At 35.1% G+C, this 14615-nt stretch overlaps 1 protein-coding gene across 1 annotated transcript; it reads left to right on the top strand.

Moving 5' to 3' along the window:
- Positions 1 to 2760: 2760 nt before the first annotated feature.
- On the top strand, positions 2761 to 12579 carry LOC146910887 (ubiquitin carboxyl-terminal hydrolase 8-like). Its single transcript, XM_085731094.1, has 13 exons — positions 2761 to 3050; positions 3271 to 3477; positions 6681 to 6822; positions 6979 to 7038; positions 7121 to 7216; positions 7475 to 7822; positions 7943 to 8083; positions 8235 to 8405; positions 8604 to 8861; positions 9014 to 9180; positions 10105 to 10671; positions 10913 to 11186; positions 12111 to 12579. The coding sequence occupies exons 1-13, from the start codon at positions 2764 to 2766 to the stop codon at positions 12216 to 12218; spliced, it is 2826 nt and encodes a 941-aa protein (XP_085587220.1). The 5' UTR covers positions 2761 to 2763; the 3' UTR covers positions 12219 to 12579.
- The last annotated feature ends 2036 nt before the right edge of the window (positions 12580 to 14615 follow it).

Here is a 14615-nt window from a genome sequence, read left to right on the forward strand (position 1 = left end):
AAAAATTATAGTGAAGGAAAAAGAGTACAATATCCTTTTTAGTGCGAACTGCCTCGTTAAAAACCTTACCAGGAAAACCCAATGGGACAAAACCTTGGTGAAGGAAAAAAAGAGTGCAGAACACATTTATTTCTCCCCCTCATGAAGACAAATATACGGAGAAGACCAATTTTTAATACAAGTTTCTCAAAAACTTTACTTGGGAGTGACTTTGTAAAATCATATGCAAGATTATGACACGAACAAACTTGTTGAATGCATATCACCATTCTTCTGAAGATCATGGGTGAAAAAGAATTTGGGAGAAATATGTTTTGTTTGGTCTCCTTTAATGTATCCTTCTTTCAACTGAGCAATACATGATGTATTATCTTCATAAATGATTGTTGCATTTATTCTTCCAGAAGATAAACCACAATTATTTTGTATATGTTGAATCAATGACCTTAATCAAACACATTCTCTACTTGCCTCCTGAAATGCTAAAAGTTCTGCATGATTTGATGATGTTGCTGTTATGGTCTACTTTACAGATCTCCGTGAAATGGTTGTATCTCCACTTCTAAACAAGTAATTTGTTTATGATCTACCATGATGAGGATCTGACAAATAACATGCATCTGCATAACCAATTAATTCTAATTTGAGTACTTTGGGATAAAACAATCCCATATCCATTGTACCTCGAAGGTAACGAAGTACATGCTTGACCCCGTTCCAATGTCTTCATGTGGGTGAAGAACTATATCTTGAACATAGATTGACAAAAATGATATATCAGGACGTGTATTATCAGCAAGATACATCAATGCTCCTATTGCACTGAGATATGGTACTCCAGGACCAAGTAGTTCTTCACCTTCTTCTCGAGGTCTGAAAGGATCATCTCCACATCCAAGGATCTAACAACCTTGGAGTAGACAATGGATGAGATTTGTCCATGTAGAAACGCTTTAAAACTTTTGCTATGTAAGCTTCTTGATGCACAAGAATCCCACCTTTTACGTGCTCAATTTGTAATCCAAGACAAAACTTTGTCTTTCCTAAGTCTTTCATCTCGAACTCTTTCTTTAAGCAATCTATGGCTTATGGAAGCTCTTCAGGAGTTTCGATAATGTTTATGTCATCAACATAGACAGCAATTATAGCAAATTCTTTTACAGATCTTTTCATAACAGTACATGGACAAATGAAGTCATTTTTATATCCTTCCCTTAGCAAATATTCACTGAGGCGATTGTACCACATGCGTCCTGATTGTTTTAGTCCATATAGAGACTTATTTAATTTTATGGAGTAGTCTTCCTGAGTTCCTGAACTATTTGCTTCAGGCAAATTAAATCCTTCAGGGAGTTTCATGTAAATGTCACTATCAAGTGAGCCATACAAGTAGGCTGTAACAACATCCAACATGTGCAAATTGAGCCCTTCATGAGCTATAAGGCTAATTAGGTATCTAAAAGTAGTTGCATCAACTTACATCAGCTACAGGTGAGTATGTCTCATCAAAATCAATTTCGAGTCTTTGGGAAAACCCTTGAGCAACAAGCCTTGCTTTGTATCTTGCAACTTCACCATTCTCATTGCGTTTTCGCACAAACACCCATTTGTATCCAACTGGCTTCAGGCCTTTAGGTGTTCGGACAACAGGTCCAATACCTTTCTCTTATTAAAAGAGTTTAATTCTGCTTCAATTGCATCTTTCCATTTTGGCCAATTTTCGCTTTGTCTACATTCTTTAATAAACCTTGGTTCTTGATCCTCGTTATCATTTATCACATTCAGCGCTATGTTGTTTGCAAAAATATCATAAACGTTGATTTCATGTCGGTTCCATTGGATTTCAATAGTGACATAATTTATTGAGATCTCTTTATTTTCGGGAATTTCAGGTACCTGATCAGTTTCTTCTGGAACTAAAATATCAATTATGTCAGAACACTCTTTTAGAGTTTCTATATCCTCGTTTGAGTTATCTTTCCTTTAAGCTCCTTTTCTTATTCGAGGTTTTTTTTTTCTATATATTTTGAACTGATTGGTCTACCATGCTTCAGGCACAGTTGAGACTCATTTGCAATATTAGAATATCCTACAGGGATATCTATTTCGTTTGAAGCATTAGCAGCTGATATTCAATTTGTTTAACTTTGCAAATGAGTTATATCTTGAGGATCATGATGAGACAATAATATTTCCTTTCAAATAATTATTTGAACTTCAAGTTCACATTTTTTAACTGCTTATCATCTCCCCCTAATATTGGGAAAACTAATCCATCAATCGATAATCAACCTACTGGGTTGTAAACAAGTTGACTTAATAAAACTTATGATAGATGGAGATTCATATCAAAAATGTTTTCCCAATATTCTTTCAAGATTTATCCTAGTGTATTATATTGGAGCAATTGTGATATACACAACCCATCCAAAAATTTACTAAGATGAGAAATATTATTATTCTCTGGTGTAGTTGAGAATGTTACAAATGAACTCTATTTATAGGGAAATAGAATAGTTTATGGACTAAGCCCAATAATCTAGTAGTATAGCCCATTAACCCATTTGCTATTTGACATCCACTATTAATATTTATAACAAAATTATTAATATCAAAATCCTTTTTTTTTAATCTATAACAAACTTGCCTAAAAAAAACAAACTTGCCTAAAAAAACACAACTAACTCAATTAATAAATGACGAAAAAAAAGTCAAGAGGGAGCTTTTTAAAACGTAGTATATTTTGACCCAAATGGAATCGTTATGACCCGATTGACGGAGAAGCTCCGTTTGTCGTTCTACATACCGACCCGTTTTCTCTCTCTTCTTTCTCTCTCCTCTACTCTCAATCTCTGCAAGTCCATTGCTCGTTTTCTACACTCCCAAACCCTACTACCTTTCTTCTCTATGGACAATTATCTCTTCTCCGATAACGATTTCTTCTCCGATGACCTAGATTCATCCTCTTACTCCCTCCGTCTTAACCGTCGCTTACCCGACTCCGATCACCTCAATTTCGCACTCGATAGGGTTTACCTTCTCCCCTACAGGTACCTTTTAATCCTCATTCTCCGCTTCTAGGTTTTGTTTTTTATTTTTCCGATTTTTTAGGTTTTTTTTTGTGTGTGTGGTTTTCTTCAAAAAAACGTGGCGTGATTATGTTTTATTCAATTTTTGTTGTGTGTATTAAGTAATTGAAATTTTTTTTTGGCGTAATTAGGTTTTATTCAATTGAATTGAATGAATTTTTTGTTTGTTTGGTTTGTGAAGGTGGTGGATTGATGCAGAAGGTGAAGGTGATGATCGTGTGGAAGGTGTTTTGTATACAGTTTCTTCGAATGATGATTCTGAGTCTGAAATTTTGCTTCATCTGAAGAAGGAAGAGGATTCTGAGAAGATTAAGAGTTTGGAGGCAGGGTTTTCGGGGCGGCATTATGCTTTGGTTCCTGAAGGTGTTTGGTTACGTGCTCTCAAACGGTTAGTGACTATTTGTTTTTGTACCATTGTATTGAAATGGAACATATTTTGGGTGTGTGTGTGTGTGTGTGTGTGTGTGTGTATAGAAAATTGACATAGTAATAACAGGCATGCGCGCAGTATGCTGCCACTAGTCTTTTGGTAAAACCAATCCTATTAAAAACCATATTCATAGACCTAGGAGACACAACATTTACTATGTATGACCCTTTGAACCATCTGTAGAAGATCCACAACCTTTGCTGCTGGGAAGCGAAACATGTCAAACATAAATGGCATAAAAGCATGTTTATTGCTAGAACATGCTTTCTCATGGTTGGCCACTTTACTTGAAGTGGCTTTGTGGGCAATCTGTCCCATAGTTCAAGCCCCGATCCTCAATCCCACAAGTGGGGAAACCCCGTCAGGTTGACATATGCATGCTTCCCTTACCGTACACCAGAACATCTGCCGACCTAAATGTCGACCTGCCCTCCTGTGGGTCAGTCTAATAGTTTACAGGCGCCTCTTTCTTCACATATACTCCCGCGCCGTCCAAATATATGAGAAAGGACATCCTCAACAAATTCATACCTGTATTTGAGGCTTAGAAGCTCCCTACACTAAACTGCGTGCTCCCCCAAAGGTATCCAGACACGCCTTACGGCCAACAGGGCAAACCTGAAATAATGGAATCATGAGGCGATACTTGAGGATAGTACAATACTCTATTGGTGACATATGTTGACCTAAATCATCAATAGGGATAGCTAGAAGAAAATCCCTGAGCATGTGCTGCTTGCAAACACCTAAAAACCGCTTTTTGTTAGGTGTTCATGTCAAGCTTTACTTCCATGTCCCGAACACTTTCACTAAAAAGGGGCACTCGCCAAAACATGTTGGGATTTAGGGGCGGCAATGTCCTTGCTAGTAAAATTGCTCAAGTCAAAAGCTGGAATTGTACCACGAAGACGATCCAAAGCACTGTCAAAATCAGAGTTCATACCACATATATCGCCGTCTCTCAATATATGATATTGTAACACCCAAGGTTGGGCTTTGTAAGAGGCAACCTTTACTGCCGAGTACAAACCCAACCCAACCCCCCAGCCTATATTGAAATGAAGTAGAAATTTGAGGTATTCTTAGGAGTTTATGATGGATTGAGTTGTAAATTTTTTATTATGTTAATCTTTTTCATGTGTTGCAAGTATAGTTTTTATTTATTTTTTCTTTTTATTATGTTAATCTTTTTCATGTGTTGCACGTATAGTTTTTTTTTTTTTTTTTTTTTTTTTCGGGGAGCAATTGGAATTATGCTTTAGAACCAATGGAGTATTCTAAACGATTGTTTATCGATGTAGTAATAAGGAAGTCCATTGCATTGCATGTTGAGGTACCAGCCTCTGTGTGAATAGGGTGCCTTCTTTAAGCATTGTATTATGAATGAAATTTAATCAGACAATATCTGTATCATAACTATGATAATTACTTATTTACGATTCCATATTAAGTTGTTCTAGTTTTACATTGTTGCGCGTAGAAGGACGATCGCGTGTAGAATTAAATTTGAGATAATCATTTGAATTCCTTTATAAGCAAAATGTTGTTTTAGGAGATAGAAAAAGTCATGCCCTGTTGGTTAAGAGCAGGCTACTTGGTTATCGTGCCTTTATTTAACACCATTTTGTTTCGTGAATGATCAAAGAAGAGCTAGATTATAGCATTGACCTTGTCAGGTTCGAACTGCACCAGTTTGTCTTTTAACCGTTGTATTGTCAACGAATGCTGTGATCCTATTGCAATTGTGGCACTGGGAAACAGTCTTCCATCAACAAGGTCCAAATATGTCCCTAGGTTGTTTCTCAACCATTATGCTTTCACTAGGGATCCTCCAAACAACACCAGTGTATCCAACACTTCTAATAGGAGCCTCAATGATACTTTAGGAGTCGAACCATTTACCAGATAGTGCATGACCTTTTGTTCCACTTTTTTTTATATATATTTTTTATTTATTTATAGACTTGAGACAGTTTTTTTTACAAATTTGCTACCTATTGCTTTTCCTCTTTCACATTATTTCAGTGGTTACTGTTTTGATTCAGTTTACCGCATTTTTGTTACTAATAAGATTTATGTTTTTATTTCAAAACTGAAATGATCATAGCTATTTCTAATATTTGATATCAGATCCGTACATTATGTTTGTTTACTAGTTTTTTCATTTTGATTTTTTTTTTTTTTTTTTATAGTTTTAGACCATTGCTGATATTTAATGTGCTTGAAAATAAGTTTAGGTTATTGAAGAAAAAACAAGGTCAATTCCTCTTCTGAGTTTTATCGTATGAATTATCATGTAAAAACATAAATCTTCACTTTCAAAACTCAAATCTGGCACAAATTATGGGGCCTAACTCATCCTTACAAAACCGGCTTGTAAGGTGAGTAGTGCCTATCCTATCTATCCGATGTGGGACTAAATCCACCGAGTGTTGGCTGTTAACACACCCCCTTACGCTTCAGCCCAGCCCAATGGGCCTGAAGCGTGGACGATGCAGGAAGCCAACCTCAAGAATCATATCTATCCGATGTGGGACTAAATCCACCGAATGTTGGCTGTTAACACACCTCCTCACGCTTCAGCCCGGCCCAATGGGACGGAAGCGTGGACGATGCAGGAAGCCAACGATAGATCTCGATAGGCTCTGATACCATGTCACAAATTATGGGGCTTAACTCGTCCTTACAAAACTGGCTTGTAAGGTGTGGTGTGACTCCTCTTTATAAACTCTTCTCAAGAATCCTATCTATCCGACGTGGGACTAAATCCACTGAGTGTTGGCTGCTAACGAAATCATTAGGTTTTTTTTTATTGGCTACGGCTTAACTGGTGAAAGTAGTTTAAGTCTTCAAAATTTTATCGCATGAATTATTATGTAAGCGCAAATTTTATTCTGATTATATTTAGATATAAGAATAATATTAAAGATGTGATAAGTTGAATACATGTACATATTTTTTATTGATTCAAATCCAGCACATTTGAGTACCAAAACCCAACAGATTTAAAGGGTGCTGGTGTTGTCACCTTATAGAAATTTAGCATTACACAGATCTTATGCAGGATTCTGTTTAATTTGATGTTAGAAAATACATGATGGTTTTACAAGCCCATATAATTCATAGGAGTGAAAAAGTGATTCATCTTACTCTTCTTGTAGGTATAATGATTTTAATAATGCAGCGAAAGATTTTGGGAGACTCTTCTATGCAGAGGATTGTTTGCCAGATTTGTTCCCTTTGCAACTTAGGATATTTGTTTCATGGGAAACCAGTTCACTGGTAGCAAAGATAAGCGAAAAGGTCCATTTAGTGATTTATTTGTTTTCTTTTCTGGATAGTGTTTGGCTAGGGTTAATAATTTTTCTTTAAAAATGCTAGTAACCTACTTTCTGTTTTATTTAAAATATTAAAGCAGCTTTATCTTATGGTAATCAATACTAAATGGCATGATTACAGGAAAATGTGCCTGATTTCTACAAGAAAGCTTCTGACATTTTCAATTCTGCATATGACTCAGTGAGTTGACTAACTATTAAATGATCATAAATTGTCCATGTTCCATTGGCTATGTATGATTCTATGTTATGGATGATTGCAGTTGTATATTTGGGACTTCTCTGGGCAGACTACCCAGCTTTTACTAAATGACAAAGCTAGGGTGCCAAATGATTCTTCCGGTCAACCTGGAAAAGAGGTAGTTTCCGTTTCAACTTTCTCTTCTTTGTTTTCTTTTAATATAACTTTATTAAAGATGTTTCAAGTTTATGGTGCTCCACATGGAACATGGCTTGACAAGTGACAGTGGAATATTGAAATTAATCCATAAACCTTATAAGTTTAAATTTTAGAAATACGCTTTTAAGATCTATTCTTAGTTCTGAATTGAATGCTTGAAATCAGTTGTTTGGTCTTTTAATAACTTTTTGGGTGCTCCATCTCCACATCTATGCAGGTTCTTCTGGAGTTACAAGTTCATGGACTTGCAGATTCAATGAAGGGTAGTCAGAGCAATGGGATGATTACAGATAGGTCTGAGATGGAATGTACTTCTAACGGAGACCCTGTTACGATGAATGGAAGCACCGGCGATGTTATCCCCTATGTAACAGCAAACAACTATTTTCAAGGCAGTAGCTATAGAGCAGTTCGATCTTTAGGCTTGACAGGATTACATAATCTTGGTAATACCTGTTTTATGAATAGTGCCATTCAGTGTTTGGCTCACACCCCAAAACTTGTTGATTTTTTCCTTGGAGATTATCGTAGAGAGATAAATTATGAAAATCCCTTGGGAATGAATGTATGTGAACTTTTTCTTTTCTTTTCTTTTCTTTTCTTTTCATGTTATGTTGTCATTTCGAAGTTTTTTTTTTTTTAATATAATTAATTTCTTCTCTCACTCTCAAATTTATTTTTTCAGGGAGAACTTGCTTTATCTTTTGGAGATTTACTTAGACAGCTGTGGGTTCCTGGAGCATCACCTTTGGCACCAAAAATGTTCAAGATGAAACTGGCTAACTTTGCTCCTCAGTTCAGTGGTTATATGCAGCACGATTCTCAAGTAAATACCTTAAACTTGCCCACTTCTTTTGATTTTTCAAAACATATAACAATTGCTATTTCCTTTTCCATCTCTTTTCATAGATGAATTTTCCGTTATTGTGACATGAGATGAAATAGTCTTACAAAATCTTGAAGTTTTTGTTTTGCAGGAACTGCTTGCTTTTTTGTTGGATGGACTACATGAAGACCTTAATCGTGTAAAACGCAAGCCATATCATGAAGTTAAGGATGCAGATGGTCGTCCAGATGGAGAAGTGGCAGAAGAGTATTGGCGAAATCACCTTGCTCGCAATGACTCAATAGTAGTTGATTCGTTCCAAGTAAGGCATGCACGGCCTTTTTTTTATTATATAAGAATTCCGTACTCTGGGTTTTTAGCATATCATTTAGTGATGCACAGAAGATTTTGATGGAAATAATCAAATAGACATTCGGAAAAGAGATTTTTCTTCTTCTTTCTGTTATGCTAAATTACAATTAAAGAAAGTAATTTTTTTTTTTTTCATTCCGTTGTGTAGGGTCAGTTCCGGTCAACATTGATTTGCCCTTTTTGCAAGAAGGTTTCTATCACCTTTGACCCTTTTATGTACCTATCTCTGCCATTGCCTTCTACAACGACACGGACAATGACTGTAACTGTCATCAGCACTGATGGGGTCACATTGCCTTCTGCAATTACCGTAACAGTGCCAAAAAGTGGAACACTTAAGGATCTAATTGGGGCCTTAGCTGCTTCTTGTTCTCTGAGAGATGATGAAACCCTCTTGGTGGCTGAGGTATTTTGCCGCAGTTATGCTTTTTGTAGGATCATATTGCAAGTTATCCCTTATTAAGTGAATCATTATGTGAAATCTGATAACATCAATTCATTAGGCTAATGCAAACACTTTTCATGTGCTTAAGTCTGATTTTATGGAGTTATATACAGATTTACAAGAATAGGATTTTTCGGGGATTGGATGACAAACTTTTCATGTCCCCATCTGACTCATTAGCTGATATCAGAGATCAAGACAAACTTGTCGCTTACCGAGTGCAGAAGTATACTGAAGATAGCCCCGTGGTTGTTTTCATGCATGAACATGTGGTGGAAATGTAAGCTTTTCTCTGCCTTAATTATACTTCTAACGACCATAGTAATTTCAGTTTGTTCCTACAATACCTTTCTCAACATGTTTGTCGCTCATAATTATTGCATACCCCTTGACCTGAAGTACACACTCTCACTGCAGAAATTATGTTGGGATAACATCTTTTTTTTTTGCCACATGGTAGACCTCTATTGTTGGGAACACATACTCCTAGAGTATCTAGTGATATTACATCTTTCACTACCTCAACATCTAAACCGAAGTGCTTGTTTGGTAGTTGGGAGGGGAAAGGAGGGTCCGGCCGGGGGGAAAGAGTAAAGGAAAGGGTCGAAAAAGAAAGGATAGCACCTACCTTGCATGGGGTTTATTTGGGGGAACTAAAAAAAGAATCGGGGGAGGACTTTAAAATATTCTTTTTAATAATACTTGAAACAAAGAAAGTATTAGTCATAATCCTTCTCATATCCCCTCCAAAAACACTCTCCCAAACAAGGTAAGAGATTCTTCTGCTTTCCCCTACCCCGAAAGTCCTCCCTTCCCATTCTAACTTCCAAACAAAGCCTAAAGAAACGTTAGATTCTACTTATTCGTGTGGAATTTCACAAAATTTTGCTATTAATCTTTATTGCAGTGTAAGAGGGAAAATGAGAGGAAATGATATTATAATGTTTGTGATTGATTGAATGCTTAAAATGGTAAAAACAAAAATAGTATTTTAATGTGACGTGGCTATAGTGATGTGCTTGATTGACACATAGGATTAGTGGTTTAAAAATGGTGGAAAGCTTGTATATTATTAAGATTAAGATTAAGATTAAGATTTGGTAAATGAGCCTATTTTTGGAGTTCATCTGTTTGGTTGTTTCTTTATTTGCTGATCTTTATGTTCTTTGTTGGTGCACTAAATTTATTGTGTCATGTATTACAGTTACAAGGGGAGGTTTGAAGGTAGCATCTTCGGTTTTCCACTTGTAGCAAGGCTGTCCGGTATTTTTTGCAGAGATGATCTTCGTAGGGAGTTTCTAAATTTAATGAATCCATTTCTGATGCAAAACTCTGAAGAAACAATAGATGAATATGACAAGGATGAGGATGTTGATGGTGATGATACTAAAAAACTAAATGAAGTTGATGAATTAGGCGAAACCAATAACTTTGAAGCAATAGAAAGTGATGCAGTGTCGAATAGCGGTGCAGAGGATGACATACATTTGTGGACCGACTTCGAATTCTATTTATTACTTCCTGGGAGAGGTGAGACTTGTAAGATAACATCGAAAGAACCATTACCTGCCGCAATGTTGTCCGGAAATCTGGAGGTAGCTGTCGTATGGTCAGATAAGATGCTTAAAAAGTATGACACGAACCTGCGTGATTCATTGCCTCAGGTTTTCAGGCCCCAATTATTCACCAAGAGAACACAAGAATCAATATCTATTTACAAGTGCCTTGAAGCCTTCTTGAGAGAGGAACCTCTTGGGCCAGAAGACATGTGGTTAGTAGATATATAATGATATCAAGTCTTTTTTTATCTATGAATGTTTTCATGCTCTGAGAATATTGTATCTTATTATATAATTTTTCATCATGTTTTATATTTCGTGAACATCCTAGTGGAAAAGGCTCTGATTGTTGTTGCTTTATATGTTGATTAAGAGTACTGTCTCTTATGGTCTAAAAAGTCGGACATATATTAGTCTTTCTGATATTTGATATTGCAATTTGATGTTCATAAGGTACTGTCCTACCTGCAAAAAACATCAGCAAGCAACTAAAAAGTTGGACCTTTGGAGATTGCCTGAAATTCTTGTTGTTCATTTGAAGAGGTTCTCATACAACCGATTTTTCAAGAATAAGCTGGAAACTTTCGTTGACTTCCCAACTAATGATCTGGATTTGTCAACCTATGTCGCTCACCAGACTTGTTCATCTCCAAACTGTTATATGTTATATGCAATTATTTGTCACTACGGCGGGTTAGGAGGAGGTCACTATACAGCGTTTGTCCGTGTAAGTAACTCAACTTAATTATACAAATAGAAATAATTTTATGTCTTCATTTTTTGCTCAGGCACTTTATTGTGTACCTAAAAAGTATTTCATTATCTTATTTTATATATTTAGATATTAGGCTTAATTACTATTTTGGTCCCTTAAGTTATTTGTTGGTTACATTTTGGTCCCATAAGTTATTAACGTTACAATTTGGTCTCTTAAGTTATTTGTTGGTTACATTTTGGTCCCATAAGTTATTAACGTTACAATTTGGTCCCTTAACTTAATTTTTGGTTTCGTTTTGGTCCCTTAACTTATTTTTTGGTTTCGTTTTTGTACCTTAACTCTAATAACATAATGGACCAGAGTGGTTGACGGAGGAAGAGCTAAGGTACCAAAACGAAATCAAAAAATAAGTTAAGGAACCAAATTGTAACGTTAATAACTTATGGGACCAAGATGTAACCAACAAATAACTTAAGGGACCAAATTGTAACGTTAATAACTTATGGGACTAAAATGTAACCAACAAATAACTTAAGGGACCAAATCATTAATTAAGCCTAGATATTAATTTCTTTGGAGGAAGTAAGAGTTTAGGCAAACTGACCACCTGAGATACAGAGACATGTCTTCCTGTTTTTCCTTAGAAGATTGTTTCAGTGGCTGTTAGAGATGGACTTAGTACACAATGGATTTCCATATAATTTTATAATTACAATTTAGTTCTTATTATAATATATTGATGATTGTTAGTTACTCACGATAGTACAAAGCTTTTGTTTGACTTCCTTGATCACCCAGATGTATTTTTTAAAGAAAATCTGAAAAACATTGTCTTTTGCACTACTTGGTTCACTATTTTGTTTCGGTGATTAATTATTCTATGCATAATTTCACTCTAGTTATGCTTATCCAACTGTATTTATTTCCTTGCAGTATGGCCATGATAAATGGTATGAGTTTGATGATAGCAGGGTTGCCCCTGCTGATGAGGAGACAATAAAGACTCCTGCTGCTTATGTTCTTTTCTACAAGAAAGTTTAGATGAAGACAAAAACCTTAGGTTCAGTTGTGTAATTAGTCAAGCCAACATGTAAAGCTTGAGGTTTTTAGACAGTTTGCCGATACAGTTGCGCTTGACTTCCTCAAATAGTTGTTTAAGCGCATCCAGTTTGATTTTATCGGGATTAGTGAAGACAAAATAGAAGGATTTAATATTGTACAGCTTTTAGAAGCTAAGGGTAAGAGGGTAGATCTTACATTTTTTGAAGTCAGAGGACGGATATATACGCCTGTTGGGCAACTTGTATATATACAACCTGAAATTAACCAAATTTTTGGATCATATGGAATGGGTTTTTTCAAGCTATGGTTATATATGGAAAATTGCACATTTATTTTCTCATTTTTTTTCTCATCTTTCTTGCTCTGTGAAGCCAATTTTTTGCAGTGCTTTAAGTTGTGCTCGTATCCGACTCTTTCATATCTGTGCTATGCATTTTTTCCAATCGGTTAGGAATGTGTAAACCTTTTACCTTTCATTTTTGCAACAAAATGTAATTGTTTGCATTAATTCCAATCGTTATTGCAGATCTCAAGATTGTAAAGCAATTGATAATCGTGGCACTCGATCGAGCAAACAGATATACTATTTTTCATGGAGGGTTTTACGATGGCTGGGAATAGATATATGTTATAAAACTAGAAGTAGAAGTAATAATCAAAGCCTAAGCCAACTAAGAAACATCTTTTTACCAAAGGCTAGTTGACTGGCATCATGATTCTGTGCTGTTCATCAAACTGTACATAATCCTTTTACTAGAAATATATGGTTCAATGAATAGAGAACATATGCTATGAGAATCACATTTTTATATGAGAATAGTGAGAATGAATAAGAGCCATGAGATTAAAAAATATTGGTTGAGATTAAAACATTCCTAAATGAGTCTTTTGTCATTAACATCATGATATAATTGTGATTTTTATTGTATCAATAATATTCTTTTTTTAAAAAGGGTGTCATTATTGTTCATTTATTTCGGTCATCATCTCTCTCCATGGTCTTCATCTTCTCCATTGAAAAATTCCTAATTTCAAGATATCAATACTTCATTGGTTTCCTTTAGAATTCGGTTCTTATCACACCATAGAGATACACATTCATCCCTTTCTTTGATTTCAATTTTTTTTCCTTCTAAATTGTTGTCTTTTGTAACCATTTTTTTATTCTATTTTGTCGCGATCCAGTTTGATCCATGAGGAAGAAGCTTCATATTAATGTTCTATGAAGTTTGATTAACGAGGATTCAGAATTCTATGTTCGAAGAACCATTAATGAGGATTCAGAATTATTTTTAATCCAATAGTGAGGATTTTATGGTCAATTAGGAAAACTGTACTTTGATGAGTATAAATCAAAAAACTCAATTGTTCTCCACATGCAATTTACGATCTCCATCCATTGAAACAACAATAAAAAAAATTAGTATTCATGTTTTTCGATTTGTTTCCGATTGTTCAAATGGCAAAAGGAACATGGTGGATGAGAGAAGAAGAAGATGAAATGTTCACAATTGATTTTTTGGTTGGTTAAATGTTCACAATTGATTGGTAAGACACATGGTGGGGAGAAGAAGATGAAAAAGGAAATGAGTTCATGAGAATTGATGTAATAAGGTGAGGTATATATGTGACTTTTTAATCTCAACCATTTATTTTGGATCTAATGGTTGATAATCATTCTCATCATTCTCATATAAGATAGTCATTCTCATAGTATACATCCTCTCAATGAATATTGATTTATTTTGTAGTTTGTTTTTGTGATATTTATGAGTCTACATAATTTTATCAATAGACAATTTTAGAAAATGAAAAATGCTTAATTAATTACATTTTTTGCCCCTCAAGTTTCATAATTGTGATTTTTCTTCCCCAAGTTTAAAACGGGGGATTTTGACCCATTCATTTTACCCTCTTTTATGGTGGTGGCCGATGTTTGAATCCCGAACCTTGCATATATTATGCATTGTTCCTACCAACTAAGTTAAGCTCACGAGGACGTCCATTTTACCCTCTATTGCACTTACTAGGCCACATGCACATTTTAATTAATTTTGAGAAAAATAAAATTGTTGTTCAAACTAATTATGATGTGGCGTCTTTTGATTAATTTTGAGAAAAATAAAATTGTTGTTCAAACTAATTATGATGTGGCGTCTTCATGTTCACCAACTTGGAAACTAACATTTTTTTTAACAAAAAAAGAAAAGGAAAATTACACTAACGCAATCCCATAGTTTTTTCCCTTAAAAAACTAAGCCATAAACAAAACAAAAAAATTAACAAACTTCACCAATTTTTTTAAGTGAATTAGATTTTGGAGGCTCACCAAGGTTAGAGCCAGCTTAGGGAAAGATAGCCAAATAAATCACCAAA

This window comes from Medicago sativa, chromosome 7 (assembly GCF_051527215.1).
Source record: "Medicago sativa cultivar Bolivia chromosome 7, Bolivia_mono, whole genome shotgun sequence".
NCBI lineage: Eukaryota > Viridiplantae > Streptophyta > Magnoliopsida > Fabales > Fabaceae > Medicago > Medicago sativa.

What these genes read in the sequence shown, in the direction of transcription:
- LOC146910887 (XM_085731094.1), top strand. Translation starts at nt 2,764, where the DNA reads ATGACCCGATTGACGGAGAAGCTCCGTTTGTCGTTCTACATACCGACC. An exon ending in GTTTACCTTCTCCCCTACAG is followed by an intron (nt 3,051 to 3,270) that starts GTACCTTTTAAT and finishes TGGTTTGTGAAG; the next exon opens with GTGGTGGATTGATGCAGAAG. An exon ending in CCGGTCAACCTGGAAAAGAG is followed by an intron (nt 7,217 to 7,474) that starts GTAGTTTCCGTT and finishes ACATCTATGCAG; the next exon opens with GTTCTTCTGGAGTTACAAGT.